This window comes from Thermomyces dupontii, assembly GCF_041956625.1.
Source record: "Thermomyces dupontii strain NRRL 2155 unplaced genomic scaffold VTN31scaffold_1, whole genome shotgun sequence".
Taxonomy (NCBI): Eukaryota; Fungi; Ascomycota; class Eurotiomycetes; order Eurotiales; family Trichocomaceae; genus Thermomyces; species Thermomyces dupontii.
The window spans coordinates 1,373,425-1,389,718 of NW_027192307.1; the positions used below are offsets into that span (position 1 = coordinate 1,373,425).

The window sequence follows — 16,294 nt, forward strand, 5'->3', positions numbered from 1 at the left end:
AAGAAAGAGCTCCATAAAACAAAAGAAAACGCTCAAATATGCAAGAAAGGAGAACAACTCACTGAGGCGAGATGCCATAAGCCTCCAATGCCTTGCGAATCCTCGCGTAGACTTCTTCCTGCGTCCCAGTGGCCTCAACGCGGATGACCTTGCCTTTATTCTCAAAGTCCGTGACAACCGGCATGCTGGTCTCTTCGAATGTGCGGAACCGCTTCCGGATGGACTCGATGTTATCGTCGTCACGGCCGGAGGTCTCGCCGCGCTTGAGCAGGCGCTCCAGCATAACGTCCTCGGGGCAGTTGAGGAAGAGGACCAGCTTCGACGGGCAGACGGTCTCCTCGAAAAACACGGCCTGGTCGAGTTTGCGGGGGAAGCCATCGATGAGGAACCGCGGGGTAGGCCCGTTGTTGGCCGTGCTCTTGGCGATAGCGTCCGCCATGGCGTTCGAGAGCAGCGCCACGGTGACCTCCATCGGCACAATGGTGCCCTCGCGGATGTGGTGGCGAATGAGCTCGCCGTATTGGCTGCCCTCGCGTGCCTGCTCGGCACGCAGAAGATCACCCGCGGACAGATGCACGAAACCGTAGTCGCGGACCAGGTTGGCGGACTGCGTGCCCTTGCCGGCGCCGGGGCCGCCGAGGACGAAGATCACGGTGACCTCATCGGGAGAGAAGCGCGGGGTGGTGTTGGTAGAGGTTTGGGGAGGTGTTGGAGCGGTTGGGACAGAGGAGGGTGCGGTCGTGTTGGCCATAATGTCGGTATTCGTGCCCAAGCCGGGACGCGACTAATCTGTGGGAGGGTACCGCGAGTCGAATGATTTGACGGATCTAGTTTCGTTCAATGGCCGCTTTCCGCGCCGACGCCCGCGACCTGACTAGCAGCACGTACAGGCCCGTGCCCCCCAGGACAAGCAGGACAAACGGGAGGACCTTGAACTGCGAGCGGTTGTTCTGGGGCAGAGGCTGCTGTTGCGAGTAGTGGCGTTTGGCCTTGATCTGGCGGGGCAGAGTTGGGCGGCCGGCTGACAGAGGCGACTGCAAGACGGTGGCCCGCGCTGCTGGGAATCGAAGTGCTGGAGCCACTGGTGGAATCAGTCGGGCTATAGTGTTCATTTCTGTCTGATCAATGGGTTCAAGAAAAAAAGACGCCTGCAGTGACCGCCTGGTGGGATGATGCTTGTCCGCGCTGGCAGATTGAGTTTAGCGCGAAAGATGACTAAGCAGGGTTATGTAATCAATCTTGACCATGACTAAAAAAGCTCCTGCTCTTTGGGGTTAGGTCCAGTCTTGAGTGCGGGGATTGTAATCAGCTCCGCCAGCGCAGGATTCCAGCGATCGATTCAAGACTGCAGCTTCAAAGCGGAGGAATTGACATGGCAGTTCCTGGACGATACATTGTACTAGCTGTGCAACTAGATCTGTCACTTTTTCCGATCAGTCCAACAGTAACTAGAGCAACCCATTGTGGCCAGTGTATGCTCGCTGATAACTGAGAACATGGACTGAAATTTGATCTATCCATTTCACACATTCCTTCAACCCAGCACAGTGCGGGTTGAATGTCCCTGACTTGGAGGCCAACGGTCATCAGAGAAGCGTTGAAAAACACGCCGGGGGACATTTTGCATGAGCAAAAACACCGTGCTGTGGAATTTGAGAGCAAATCTCAAAAAACACCAGCCGGCACAAAGAACTGCAGTGTCCAACGATCTGTGAATCCCAAGGACAAACCACGTCAGTGCTGCTCCCACAAAACGGACTGCATCGTCGCTAATCGTAACCAGTCTCGTGCCGACACCATGGCAGGAAAAAAATCTCAGAAGAAAGTCTATGAGCCGAAGCCATCGGACAAGAAAGACCTCCTGTTCAAACTGCCCGGAGAGATCCGCGCCCAGATCTATGAGTACCTGCTGGGTGACTACCGTGTAGAACTCGTCCGGACCAAGCACCATCCACGACCGGGACGCAAGCAGCCGCACTCGTGCCGGCTCTATCACAACAAGCTCAACCTGCGGTTCGGCGAGGGCTTCGACAGCCGCTACTCGGCCACGCCACCCGTGGAGCTTGCGCTGACCTGCCGGAAGTTCTACGAAGAGATGCTGCTGCCCGTGTACGCCAACACGTACTTTGTGTTCCGCTCGCCGCGGACCGTGCACATGTTCCTGAACCGGGTCAACCGGGACGCGCAGCGCGCCATCCGGCACATTGAGCTCTACCACACCACGTACCACAAGCCCAAGGCCGCGGAGCATCTCGTGTGGAAGCGACGGGCGGACGGCCGCTGGCTTGAGACGTGTCGGCGGCTGTCCGAGTCCCTGCCGTCGCTGCGCACGGTGCACATCGACCTGCGCCTCGGCGATTGGCCGATCCAGCTCACTCTCTCGGAGCCCTGGGCGCGCCCGTTCCACTGCTTCCGCAACCTCGTCGACGCCCGCGTCGATCTGTGGACGGGGTACTTCCACCCGAAGCAGACGCGCCAGACCTGCAAGGACCTCGAGCGCGCGATGATGGCGCCGTCCGCGTGGCAGGCCCGCGAGGACAAATACAAGAAGCTCAGCGAGAACCGCTTGGAGAATCTCGACAAGCTCGACTGGCGCGAGCATGCCGATTGGGTCATGGACCAGGTGCTGTCGTATCCCGAATGGGGGGATCCGTTTTCGGACTCGGACGAGGAGTCCGTCATCGTCCACATGTCTGCAGGAATCGCAGGACTAGGACCTCTCCCTCGGTTTTTTTGAAGATTTTTGATCAATTTGCAGGGTTGCATTGCACATGCTAAAGAATCAACGAATGAAGGTGTAACTAATAAAAAAGAAGAACAAAAAACTACCAAGATTATCATCATGATGATTGGGGATATCAAAACCAACGCCATGCAATCCCAACCCAGAATAATACAACAGCCCAGCCATGCAATTATCGTCCAGATATTTCTAATTTCTTCTTGGCCAACGGGGATCATCCAGGGATCATCGACTCGGATCCGTCGCGGCAGTCGGACTTGTGTACGCGCCTGGAATCGGGACGGCCTCAAAGGTCTGCTCGCCAGGAGCCGCACCGACATGCTCGTTGACGTTTTCGGTGGGGTGCACGGGCGGCGGCGAAGCGGGGGACTGCGGCGGCTGCGGCTGTTGCTGTTGCTGCCCTTGTTGTTGCTGTGCGGGAGACGATGCCTGCTCGGCAGCTCGGTGCTGAGCTCGGGCCGGCGGAGGCTGCAGCTGGAATGGCTTTGGGGTGGACTGGGTCGGGGAAGCGTATTGTGTGATGGTGGTTGTTGGTGTGGCAGCACCGTTGGCATACGGGGATTTTGGCGGGATGAAACCCGGGGTGTTGGGCGCGGACTGAGTGGCGCGCAGCTGGGCGAGGTAGAGATCGTTCCGGGCCTTGTCGCGCAGGTTCATGGTCTTGCGGAGGCGATTCTTGGTGTAGAAGCGGTAGAAGACCACGGCGTAGATGAGAATGACAAAGACCTCGATGACGATCTCAATGATGGAGCAGATCAGCACCCAGTCCTGCATGCGGCAAACGAGTTGGTAGTCGACCGAATCGGCAAAATACTCGGCACGCAGGTTCTTGGTGCAGGACCAGCTCCACAGGTCCTGGCCGTTGTTGCTCGTCTTGGAGTTCTGAAACAGCGCCGCGGCGACAACCCATAGGATGAGCGTGAAGGAGAAGAAGCAGACGGAGAGCACCGAGTAGTACACGCCCAGCTTTTCCGCCCTGCGATGCCCGCCCCGACAGTAGCCCCAGAAGACGGCAACGGCGGCCACCAGCGAGAAACACGCCAGCGCCAGCATCAGGTACTGCGGCCACAGCGGCGTGCCGATCGCCCATGGCGGCCGGTTGTTGCGCGCCGCCAGGTCCTTGGTCGCGTTGAAGATGGCCAGACTGGCCGCTATCAGCGACAGGACGATCAAACTGCAGCTGAAGTTGACGCCGCGGAGGAGTATCTTGGCGGCGCGGACGCGAATTTTGATTTTCTACATTGATATATAATATCAGCCTTCTTGATTTCTTCCTCAGTATCATGGGATGGTCAAAACGTATTTACCAAATCCCGCTCATTCTCCTTCTCCGCATTCCGCTCCTGCTTCTCCAGCTCCAGCTCTTCTCGAAACGTCGGGCTCAGCGGATTCAGCGTCCGCGCCGTGCCCGGCGACTTGAGCGCGCTCTTCAGGGGCGACTTGGGCGTCTGCGGTGGCAGCGATGCATGGTTCGCCGGATCGTTGTCCGCAACGTACCCGAAACCCACGTCGGACACATGCGGCTGGCGGGGTTCTGCCAACGGGGCTTGATTCGGGTTTGATGTTGACATTCTGTGCGTTTGTTCTCAATGTTTTGTTCCCTTTCCGATGCTTCCAATCTTCAGTTGATAACGACTCGAGAGAACCGGCTCTCGAACTCGCCCTCCAGCACAAGACTTGTATTGTAAATGATGGTGCTTTGATCCAAACTCAACTGCGAGACCGGCGCAGCGCACGCTCTAAACGTCAACACCTCAACATGGACAAAATTCCCGTCCAGAGACTGAACGAAGGTATACTGTAAGTAGTACTGCACTGCACTGCACAGGGGAAGAAATCCAAGACAAGGAGATGCACAGAAAGCCCGGCAGGAATTGTATAATATCTATTCAGTCCCGCTGCCATCCCAATCCTCCCATTTTTCCCACCCCTCCAACCGCAAGCGCCCGGCGGATGCTGGGCAGCTCGCTTTGGTCGAATGTGTTGCTCTGTTGAAGCGCCGGGCCAAGAACTGCGGTGGTGTGCTAATCTGAACGCTGATTGGTCAATGGAGCTTCCAGCTGCAAGTCCGCTCCTCGAGAGAGCGCTCTCTCATTGGCTGTTCGGTGGGATCAATGAGGGACATTCCGAAAAGACAATCCCGTTGATCAACGACAGTGAGCCAATCAGGATCAAGAATGGGGTTCTCCGCTTCAGCTGCTTTTTCTCCGCTGCATGGCCAACTGGCCATCACATTCTCGACCAATGAGAATGCTTTTCTGAGAATTTAGTTCACTCAATGGACCAATGGTGGTTGGGACTCTGGCGCGCAGCTCCACACCATCCGGTCCAATCACGTCGAGGATTCGTTTCAAGCCCCGCGTTCAATTAATTCCGTGCTTCCCCCTTCATTGTTTCCATTCGGCAAATTCAAGCAGGGATTCTGAACGTCTACACCTCCAAGACTCCCAGATCATGCAGGCAAATCTACCGCGTACGAGTCGTATGATAATAAACGACTGGATTGTTCAGAAAAGCCAGAACCCCGTACTGTACAGCCAAGAATCCCACCCATGTGAAATTGTCAACATTGAACATACCGCCAACGCCGCCAGTCCCAAGTCCAGTCCAGACCTGCACTACGCCCCCTCCTCCACCACTGCCCCGACGTCTTTAGAAATGTAAATCTCTTCCAGATCATCGCCATCCCCAAATGGATCACCCCCCTGCAACACCAAGCCTTTCTCGTTGGCCAGGTGCAACAGGCAAATGAACCCATACGACGTGCTGATATCCCGGAGCGCCTCCTCCGGATAAGCCTTCTTGAGCGAATTCATCACCGTCGTAAACCGTAGCCGCGAATCCTTCTCCGCCGGCGTGGGGGGTTCCTCCTCCGTCGGCAGAGGTCGACCCTTCGGCGTCGGCGTCGGCGGCCCGTCGTCTTCATCCGACTCCTCAGGAATCGTCGTGATGGCCGCCGAGGACGAGGCCAAGTTGACGTCTGTCGACGCAGTAAGCCCCTCGCCCATGCCTTTCCACATCTCCTCTTTGAGACGTCGCACGTCCACCTTCTTGGCAACCCGCGCGTAGTTGACGTACTCGGGCCGAATCCGGCGGCCAGCATGCGTCACGAGCTGCGTACCGAAGCCGCCGCCGCCGCCGCCGTGCAGAGCAGTGGCTGGGGTTGCACCCATCATGTTGAGCAACGACGCCAGCCCGCCGGGTCCCGTACCATCGCCCGCCGACGTGCCAGGCTGCTCGGTCCGGTCCCGAGGCGGCGTGAGCATCTCCCGAGCATCGGCGAATGGCAGGTTGTCATCATCGTCGTCGCCCATGGGCAGACCGTTCGGGAATGCTAGGCCATCGTCATCCGCAAAGAAGTTGGCGTCATACGTGCCTTGGCCAGCCTTCTCCTCCTCGCCAGGGGCCTCCTCTTCCGGCTTGTGGTTGGCCCAGAAATTCTCGTCCATTTCACCCGCCGCAGGCATCGGCCGGGATTCCCGGGCGGTGGTTTTACGGAATCCAAGAACCTTCTTGGAGCCCATGCGAGCCCGAGGCTTGAGGAACAGACGCAACAGCTGCTGCGAGTTGAAGTGTTTATCATCCGGAAGCAAGTTGCGACCTTTGGTCTTCCATTGCGTCTTGGGCAATGAGATGGCCGAGTTCGAACTGGCCTGCGTGTAGATTTGCTCGGCCACGGTCGCGTCCAGTGGCGCCGTAAAGTCGATCTCAAAGGGCTCCTTCTCCTTCCGTTGCTTTGGCGCGGCTGTCGACGAGCTCGCAGCGTTGTTCTCCTTGATCCGGCGGATACGCCAGTGCTCGGGACCTGCCCAGTTCTTCTGTAGAGCATTGTCAAAGTAGCTCAAAATGGTCTCGTGCTCACGGTTTGCGGGCTGGTGAGATAGGGACACTGCGTAGGCATCGTTGTTGTCGAAATCGCCTTCACCATCCTGCTCTTCTCCGTCAATGTCCATCCGGTGGACTTTCAACATTGGCTCCAGCGCAGCCTCCCGGGCCCAGGCTTCTCCACCTTCGCCGAACCCGGCATTCTCGCCAATGTCGAAGCCGGCAAATGTCGCATCGTCGTCGTCAAAGCCGACGGCATTGTCATCATCCAGCATGATCCCCGACGCGTCGCCCATTCGACCGGCATTCTCGGCGCCGTCGTTGGGCTTGTCCTGACGCCAATCCTCGGGAGCTTTCAGCAGGGGAATGTCCAGCGATCCGCTGGGGTCGCCCAGGTCGAAGTTCTTCAGAGACGGGCAGACGTCTTGTTCGTCAAGCCGGTCCAAACTGGGGAAGAACTTGGCCGCAAGCGGGCCGAGATCGATCTCCATGGGCTCGTCATCCGCCTGTTTTGGCGGCTGTTGGGACTGTTGACGCTCCTCTGGCTCGGCGCTGCCTCGTTGCGACCCATCAATATCCATGGGCTCTGGCCCGGTCGTAGTCTCGTCCACGTCATCGCTGCTGTCGAACACGATCCGCCCCTCGCTATCGATGGACAGGTGATTCAAAAGCAAACCCTTGGCACCGCCTTCGTCAAAGTCGGCTGACATCTTCTTGAACAATGGGTCGACTGCGAATTCTAGCTCCAATTTTTTCAGCTGGAGCGATGCAAACGACGGGACCAGTGTCGCTTCGTGCGATCGTTGTGACTACACGTGTCAGTTGATGTGCTGTGCAATGCACCCCTGGAAAAATTAAATCTATGCTCTACCTTCTTCTTGGTCTTCCTCCTCTCTCCATCCTCTCCCTCTTCCTCTTCCTCGTCCGCCTCCCCGCTTTCCTCGGCTTCCTGATGTCGGCTGCGATCGCGGCTCTCGGCCAGGCCGCTGAGCAGCTTGCCCGTTTCTGTCGCAACACTGTCGACTCTGCTCGTGTAGATTTTCACGCAGCCATCAAGGGTGCAACTGGCTTTCTGGAAGTTGACGCCGTCGCCCTCCCGCAGCAGCGACATGTCATGGAAGTAGTCAATCAGAGCAAAATTCCACGAATTGCTCGCGTTGATCTTGTTATCCGTCGCCATCTTCATCCACTCCTCGAAATTGGCGAGAATGGGCACTCGCTTGGGGGTAGCGCCGCGGCCGCGGCCGTCAACGTCGCTCTCCCTCCCGCGCAGCGAGGCTCGGGGCGTCGAGGGACTCTGGCTGCCGGCGCGATCGTGAGTCCTGCGCGGAGGCAGCGGGGTTTTGACGGCGGCCTTGATCTGGTTCATCTGGCGGTCGTGTTCCGCCTGGCGGACCTGCAGCCGCTCCGCCCTCTCCTCCGAGTCATCGTTGAGCGGAATCCTGAGAAAGGAAGGCGTCAGCCACAGTTCCTCTCTGCATCGCGCCTGCCTTACTTGATGGGAGAGTTCTTTTGCGGCGTCGACACGCCGCCGTTTGAGCGGCGGGCTTTGGTGACTCGCGGCATGTCGGCGGCGGGTCAGAGATTTGTGTTTTCTCGGTATAAATTGCACTCGATATCAGCACATGGAAGGATTGATCTGCGGCCGATGCGGATATAACGGGCGTTGTCGAAGCGTTCGTGGAGTTCGAGTTGGCCAAATGGCACAAATGGGGAACCGTACTCGTACTATTGTCAACAAAACAAACATTCGGCAGGGGAGGCACCACTGCGGAGAAGCCACATTTCACGTGACTGTGTGATACTATACCCATGCACCGCCACAATGACGAAGGAGCTCTTGGCGCCAAGATTCCGTCTGAACTGTCAACCCTTGCACCTTGCGTTGCAATGGAACTCCGAATGATGGATGCGGTGTACGGATTCCTTGTAGCATTTAATCGGACAGAGTTGCCAGCTCGCTGGTCGATGCTCTATAACTGCTCATACCTACACTCGAATTTGGCGTCGGTACAGCTTGTTCCGGTTATCTAGGTGTACACTCATGATGCAGTGATGCGTCGTTCCGAAGCTCCTCCTCTGCCAGCGGTCTCGGTACGCCTGAGAAACGGTAGATCATTTCACCCACGGGCGTTTCTCCTCACATGCACTGCTATTTGTCTTCTCGCAGTCGTCAGCTGGGTGAGCGGGCGGACGGAAAGGCCTGGGTCATTATGGACTGGCCTCGACCGAAGAAGGGCCCGATCGGTTGACGATGCGGGATTGCTCAACGTGACGAATCGAGGAGATGAGGAACAGAGTGTAAGCTGGATGATTCGATTGTTCAAACTGTCAATGTCTCACCAGGTGTTTTCGTTACGTAGTGTCGACTTGTGCGGCACGCCCCCGACCAATGTGCCTTTGTAAAGAGCAACTGCCCCGATGAAGAGGGTCTGTTTCCCTATCTCGAGCTGTATTATTGCCATCTTGACCATGCCCGGCCGGTCGCATTCACTATATTGGCTCTGTGGCTGGCGTTCCTGTTCAGCACGATCGGAATTGCAGCCAGCGACTTTCTCTGCATCAATTTAAGCACCATCGCAGCCATTCTGGGGATGAGCGAGAGTCTGGCCGGCGTGACCTTTTTGGCCTTTGGAAATGGCAGCCCGGACGTGTTCTCGACGTTCGCGGCAATGGGATCGAACAGCGGGAGTCTGGCAGTCGGTGAGCTCGTCGGAGCGGCGTGTTTCATCACGGCAGTCGTGGCAGGATCCATGGCCCTGGTGCGGCCGTTCCGAGTAGCCCGGCGCAGCTTTGTGCGTGATGTTGGCTACTTCATCATCGCTGCATCCTTTGTGATGGTGGGATTGGCGGACGGGAAGCTACATCCGTGGGAGTGCATGACGATGATTGCGCTCTACCTCTTCTACGTGGTGATGGTTGTGTCGTGGCACTGGTATCTTACCCGCCAACGCCGGCGGTTAGAAAGCGAGTTGGCTGCTCGGGCTCAATTCCATATCCCGCAGAGCCAGGAGCTGGATTTGCAGGAGCAACCCGAGGACGATGACCCGGTGGCTGGAGAAAGCACGAGATTGCTGGCGGACTCCAGGGGGCCCGATTTCGCGGCCTTGGAGATGGCCGCCATTCCGGCGTGGAAGGATGACGAGGACGACGAGACGCGCAACCGCTACTTGGCCGAGATTCGAGAGAACATGCATCTCACGCGTCCCACACTGTCTCGACGCGGGACGATGAACCCCATCCGGCCAAGTCTGGTCGGCGCGCTCGAATTCCGGTCGGTCCTGTCGTCGCTGCAGAAGTCGAAGAATATTCACGATCCGATCGATCTGCGACGGTACTCGGGGGAAGCTCGCCCGCCGTCGCGGTATTCGGACAACATTTCTGTGCGGTCGCATCCGGGGCCGGAAGCAGGGCCATCTGCGGGGGAACAGGAGAACCGACGGCGGTCGGTGTCTCTGAACGGACCGGTCGGACCGGAGATTCGTATCGACAATCGTGGTCAGGATGCGTCTCTGGGTAGGCCATCTGCTTCCGGTCCGTCCGACCGACAGTCGCCCACACATCTAACCATACCGACGGAGATGTTCCGGGCGCCGAACTATCAGGGCTCCCCTCATGAGTTGTCGCCGGGGGTTGCTGCCGGGGGGGTTTCGCCGAAGTCGCAAGTCCCTGCTGGTCCGGCGTCACCGCAGTCGGAGACGAGTAGCCGGACGACGCCGTTTCCGCTGTATTCAGATGCCGCCGAGGGGCCCGCGTTTCCGACACCGAGCTCGCCGTCAGCGGCGACGAGCAGGTCGGAAGATTACACAGGGGAGCCGAGAATTGTTCCCAAGTGGATGGGCCGGGGCTCCCTGCCGACGGCGTCGGAACTGGTCTCGACGCTATTCCCGACGATGGATGGTTGGAGCTCGAAAAGCCTGTGGGACAAGTTCCTGGCTGTGGTCGCCGCGCCGAGCGTGCTGATCCTGACGTTGACGGTGCCGGTGGTCGAGCCGGATCAGCCAGAGAACCCGACCGGGACCGACAACAGGCCGCCGACAGTCTCCGTAACAGCCAGCCCGGACGAAAGAAACAGCTCGACAGTCCGGCCTCCACGGATTCGGCTGCCGGATGACTCACCGGATCTACGGCCGCAGGACGACAACCAGGACCCGCGCAAGTCGCATTCCGGGACAAGCGAAACGGGCACAGTTGACCTCCGAGCCCGGGCGGACTCCGAGCTGCCCGCCATGGCCACCCCCCTGTCGGAGGACTCCTCAACCACCTCTTCAACATCCGCGCCACGGGAATGGCACCAATGGCTAGTCATCACCCAACTCTTCACCGCACCCCTCTTCATCATCACCATTGCCTGGTACAACCTCGACGACACCCAGCGTGCCTCCAACCTCACAATCCCCATCCTCTGCAGCCTTGCCCTCTCATCCCTCGCCGCGGCCGCCCTCACCCTCACCCTGCGCCGACGACGACGACGCCACCACCACCACACATCCCCAACAACGCCGAAATCCCCACCCCGCCCCCTCCGGCCCCTCCTCGCCCTCCTCGGCTTCGCCGTCGGCATCAGCTGGATCGCCACCATCGCCGACGAAGTCGTCAGCGTGCTCAAAACCCTCGGCGTGATCCTCAACATCAGCGACGGGTTACTCGGACTCACCGTCTTCGCCGTCGGCAACTCCCTCAGCGACCTCGTCGCCGACAGCACCATCGCCCGCCTGGGATACCCGGTTATGGCGCTCAGTGCGTGCTTTGGTGGGCCGATGCTGAATATCCTCCTGGGGATTGGCCTGGGGGGGTTGTATATGACTCTTCACAATGGGGAAGGAGGTGGCGGCGGGACATATCACATCCCCGTGTCCAAAACCCTGGCGATCAGCGGCGCTACCCTGCTGTTTATCCTGGTGAGCCTCCTCGTGATCGTCCCGCTGAATGCGTGGAAGATGGATCGCAAGGTGGGCGTTGGGTTGGTCACTGTGTGGGTGGTGAGTACATTAGGGAATGTGATTATTGAAATCGTTGGGTGAGATTTTTTTTTTCTTCTACAAACAACTACGCCGCCCGATTCATGATTATTATTTCGGAAAGAATGACGTTCTTTGTACATAGCTATATTGTAGAATGATTCAAATGAACAGTATGCTGGTGCTATTTACGAAACAAGATCAAACAAAAAGGAAAAAACGAACGAAGTGAACAAAGATTGAAGGGAAACAACCGCAGTCTTATATAGTCTCTGTACGGAGAAGAGTATGGATATTTCTGAAAAAGATTGAAACGGTTTCAGTCAAGCACCCTCCCCGCAAACGCACTCTGGCTCCGATCCTTGGTCTCGACCTTACGCAGCCCTTTGCCCGCCTGGATCGACGCGAGGAGAGCGCTGCGATCCGGCATCCCTGCTGGCGGGCCTCCGGCCGGCGCGGCGGGGGCCGGCGGCGGTGGAGGAGGTGGCGGCGGGGCCGCTCCGTCGGCAGGAGGTGCTGGCGGTGCCGGCGGAGCTGCCGGCGGCGGCGGTGGAGGTGGAGGCGGTGGTGATGCCGCACCTTCAGCCGGGGGAGCTGGAGGAGCTGGAGGGGCTGGAGGGGCTGCCGGGGGAGGAGGCGGCGGCGGCGGTGCAGCAGCAGCAGCAAGAGCTTCCGGCGTTGGAGTTGTCTGCTCGGAAGGAGGAGTCTCTGCAGCAGGCGCCGGCGTCGGCGACTTGGATTCCTCGGTGGGCAGCGGCTTCGGTGGGCCCATCGTGCCAAAGAGTAGACTGGCGAGCTGCTTCGCGCTGCCGCCGCCCACCCGGTCGTCGTCCGAGTCCTCCTCGTCACTCGACTCCGCAACGGACCAATCATCGTCGGCCTCTGGGCGGGCGCGCGACTTGCGCTCCAGCGGTCCTGGAACGGCGGATGGCGCGCTCTTCGCCGCTTCTTGCTGCTGGGCAAGCCGGGCGAATGGATTCGTGGAGGGCATCTCCGTCGCTGCCGGCGGGGATGTTGGCGCAGGCGCACGGCTTTCCGCCGCCGCCGCCGCCGCCTGGCTCTGACTGAGTTGGCGGAAGTAGGGGTTCTTGGATTCGGTCGCTGCAGGTGGGCTGCTGACTGGCGGAGGAGCGGGTGCTGCCGGTTCCGGCTTAGGTTCGGGTTCGGCGGGTGGTTCGGGCGACGGCTCCGGTGATGGCTCCCGCGCGGGCTCTGGCGCCGGAGGTTCGGGAACTGCAGGCGCTGGTGCCGGGGCGGGTGCCTCAGCTGCCGGCTCGGGAGCCGGTGGTTCAGGCGTTGCCGGCTCAGGAGCTGGCGCCGGCGGCAGGACTTGACTCTGCGTCGGCGTGCTGTCCTGCGGCGTGGTGATCACAATCGGCCCTTCGTCATCCGACGAGCTCTCCTCCAGACTCTCCAACTCCCGCTGCAGCTGCCGTTCGCGCTCCTTGGCTGCCTCCAACTCTGCCCGCTGCGCCGCCAGCCGCGCCTCTCTCTCCTTGGCCTCGCGTTCCGCCTGCTGCTTGCGACGCTTCTCCTCTTGCTTCCGGATCTTCCCTTGACGAACCTCTTCCTCCAGTTGTCGCAGACGGGCCTCTTGAGCTTCCTTTTCCCGCTGGAACTCTTCCTCTTGTCGTCGAGCTTCCTCCCTGCATAGTGTCAGTCCTCCATTCCCGGAGAGAAACATCCTCGGATGATACGTACTCAAGTCTTCTCGTCTCCGCCTCCTGAGCTTCCTGCTCCTCGCGAATCGCCTGCTCGCGGGCGGCCTGCTCCTCCGCTTTGGCGGCCTCTTCGTCCTTCTTGGCCTCCGCCTGGCCCGCGCTGTCCGGTCGGGCCTTGCGCGAAGGCGGCGCCGGCGGGGGCTTCTTGCCAGCGAGTTTCTGGGCAGCAGAAGGAGCAGCCGCGGGCGCCGGTGACCGTTCATCCGCCAGCCGACGCTGTCGCTCTTGTTCGCGCCGAGCGTCTTCCTCCTCGGCACGCCGGAGTCGCTCTTCACGCTCTCGTCTCTCTCGCTCCTCACGCTCCCGCAGAGTCTCGCCCGAGTCGACGTGCGGCTTCAGACCAGCCGCGGCCATCCGCTCGGCGATGCGCTTCTGGGCCCGTTCTCGCGCGGCTGCAACTCGTTCTTCATGCGTCATGCCGGCAAACGAGCGATCCGAGCCCGCCGATGGCGATGGAGATGGACGAGGCGATACATCCTGCTCTTGCCTGCTCGTAGGCCGCTCCGTCCGCTCTGGTCGCAGGGTTTGCTGCCGTTGCCTAACCAAAGTTAGCTTCGCGATCTGCAAAAACAAAGTACTCTTTGAACGTACTCCTCCTTGCGAATTCTTGCCGTCCGGCTGCTGCGTTGCAAATCGTAGATAAAGTCTCGGATCGTATCTTCGACTCCAAGACCCTCTTCCCATCGCCGTCGCTCGTGCTCCCGAGTCGAGCTTTCCGCCCCTTCCTTCAAGCTGGCCTCCAAGCTGTTCGCAAACTCTCTCACGCTCTCTTCCACATCCCGCGTCATTGCCTCGTTCCGCTCGCGCTCCGCCTTGATCTTGACATTTTCCTCCTCGAGACGACGAGCAGCTGCACCGTCGTCCTCCGGGATCGACGGCGGCGGCCGACCAGCCAGTTCGGCCGCTCGAGCCTGCATTCTGGCCCGAGCGCGAGCCTTGATGCGATCCGCCTCCGTGATGGCACCGCCTGGACCCGTTCCGATAATGTTGAGCGCGCTCTCCGGGTGTGCTTTGGCGTCGCGCAGTCGGAACAGCACCAACCTGGCCTCCGCAATGGCTTTCTCCACCTTGCGGACGTTGGACGCCACTTCCGGAATCTGATCCTGATACGCCTGCAGTTGCCGACGGAGCGACCGACGCTCCGCACCAGAGTCGAGATTGCGGAAGACGGCGTCCGGGTGAGTGTCGATGTCGTCCTGCACGCGCCGGATGCGGTCCATCAACGCCTCCGCTTCGCGGCGGTCGCGTCGGTCAAGTTCCTCGTCCTCTTCGGCCTGGGTCTGGTCGCGGAAGTCAACCGCATCCAGCTGAATCTTGACTTCGCGGATCTTCTTCTTGAGCTGCTCCACCGAGAGGTCCTCGTCGGCCTTCTCAGGAGCTGGGGACGTGGGCTTCGATGACGTTCGGCTATCGCCCCCATGGCGTCGACGAGCACTGGATATGTACGGCACGTAGTCATCATTATGCTTGTACAGAGTCGCATCCCGACGACCCGAGCCAGGCGACGAGGCACCGCCCCGGAAAGAGTGGTCTTTGAGGTAGCTGACGCCCGTCTTCTGGGGTTCCAAGAACGCGCCGGACGCCTTCCGCTGCTCCGCATCCTGAGACAAAAGAGACTTGACAGTGCCAATTGACTCGTTCAGATTCCTTGTCGACGGCGGGATCAGTTCGGGAGGCAGCCGATTCGGGATGGGATAACCATTCAGTCTACGATAAATCAAATGCATTGCGACAGCGAACTCATCCATGTTCAGTCTGCCCCGGTTGTGCGGATCAGACAGCGTCCAGATTCGTTCCAGGTCCTCCCGACTCAGACCGCTCTGGCCCATGATTTCCTTGGCAGTTTCGCCGCCAATGTGGCCCTTGTTGAGGCCGTCCCAGGCGCGGAACAGCTGGTCGTAGATCTTCTTCTCCTCCTTTGTTACTGCCCATGGAATCGTCGCGTTACCGGCCAGCCCTGCCGTGGTGAACCCACCCTCGCGTCCGGGTTGCGGCATCAGTTGGTTCTTAAGTGCCTCTAGGCCCGGCAGTCCCCCTGCAGGTGCATTGACAAAGCCCCACTGGCCAGGTCGCCCTGTCGGCTGCGGCGCAAGTGCCGTGTGGGATGGAGAGAGAGAAGACCCGACGGTTGACGTCGGCATCGGAGGCATCGGAGGGCGAGGACCGCTGTAGCCCGTGGGCTGAGGATTTTGGGGGAGCCCGGTCTGCTGAGGCTGCAGCTGCTGGCCCGGGAAACCCGTTGGCTGAGGTGCCAGGCTCGGCATACCGGTTTGCTGGGGTTGGAACCCAGTCGCTTGATTGTAGAATCCCGTGGGTTGGGAAGTAAGCTGCGACAACAGCTGGGCATTTGTCGGTTGTTGCGGTTTCGGCTGCTGCACCGTGGGCGGCGCGGAGGTGTTTTGCAGCGGCGGAGTATCGAACTTTGGAGCGTTACTCGGCGGCGCAGGGCTTTCCGTGTCAGGAACGCCAAAAGAGATGATATCGACCATACTTGAGACCTCATTCTTGATGCGCTCCGGCAGGACATCAGGCAATTCCTTCTTCGTCAACCGCAGATTACAGAGGTACATTGCCAGAGCGAATTCCGGAAAGAACAGGGACCCCGATTTTGTGGTATCTGACAGCACCCTGCCCGACGTCAGCTGAAGGCTGTCTCCCAAGCGCTTGGCCGTTTACATACCAGATCTTTGACAGCTCGTGGCCGGGAAGTTTCGAGCGCAACAAGATCTCCTTTGCTTTTTCGCCTGAGAAATCGGTCAGCCAACGCGTCCTCGATAACAACCCACCTCTGGCGAATTCCGACACATACCGTCCAGTGTCTGACTATCACCCGCAGCCGCCTTGAAGAGCTGCTCGAACTTTGCCTGATCCTGTGCGGTGATAAACGAGAGCCGGATATTCGGAATTCTCGAGTGCGGTTTAGACTGCGTCTGCTGCGATCGGCCCGCGCCATCCACATCCTGGAACGACTGCGCAATCTCGGAGGAGGTCTTGCCGGGGGAGGTAGTCGGCGCGGAAGATGTAGGCAGCTGCAGAGTCGGCAC

General features: G+C 59.5%; 5 protein-coding genes across 5 annotated transcripts; 2 read left to right on the top strand and 3 right to left on the bottom strand.

Annotated features, from left to right (window-relative positions):
* Positions 1–58: 58 nt before the first annotated feature.
* VTN31DRAFT_519 (uncharacterized protein) lies at positions 59–751 on the bottom strand (the record flags this gene model as incomplete). The annotated part of the gene is made up of 1 exon (XM_069405661.1): positions 59–751. The coding sequence occupies one exon, from the start codon at positions 749–751 to the stop codon at positions 59–61; it is 693 nt and encodes a 230-aa protein (XP_069263375.1).
* A 1,047-nt stretch (positions 752–1,798) lies between these two features.
* On the top strand, positions 1,799–2,737 carry VTN31DRAFT_520 (uncharacterized protein; the record flags this gene model as incomplete). The annotated part of the gene is made up of 1 exon (XM_069405673.1): positions 1,799–2,737. One exon carries the CDS (start codon positions 1,799–1,801, stop codon positions 2,735–2,737), a length of 939 nt encoding a protein of 312 aa, XP_069263376.1.
* A 231-nt stretch (positions 2,738–2,968) lies between these two features.
* VTN31DRAFT_521 (uncharacterized protein) lies at positions 2,969–4,314 on the bottom strand (the record flags this gene model as incomplete). Its single annotated transcript, XM_069405684.1, has 2 exons — positions 2,969–3,979; positions 4,051–4,314. The coding sequence occupies 2 exons, from the start codon at positions 4,312–4,314 to the stop codon at positions 2,969–2,971; spliced, it is 1,275 nt and encodes a 424-aa protein (XP_069263377.1).
* A 1,047-nt stretch (positions 4,315–5,361) lies between these two features.
* On the bottom strand, positions 5,362–8,134 carry VTN31DRAFT_522 (uncharacterized protein; the record flags this gene model as incomplete). The annotated part of the gene is made up of 3 exons (XM_069405695.1): positions 5,362–7,377; positions 7,440–8,010; positions 8,064–8,134. The coding sequence occupies 3 exons, from the start codon at positions 8,132–8,134 to the stop codon at positions 5,362–5,364; spliced, it is 2,658 nt and encodes an 885-aa protein (XP_069263378.1).
* A 489-nt stretch (positions 8,135–8,623) lies between these two features.
* VTN31DRAFT_523 (uncharacterized protein) lies at positions 8,624–11,592 on the top strand (the record flags this gene model as incomplete). The annotated part of the gene is made up of 2 exons (XM_069405706.1): positions 8,624–8,869; positions 8,932–11,592. 2 exons carry the CDS (start codon positions 8,624–8,626, stop codon positions 11,590–11,592), a joined length of 2,907 nt encoding a protein of 968 aa, XP_069263379.1.
* Positions 11,593–16,294: the final 4,702 nt, after the last annotated feature.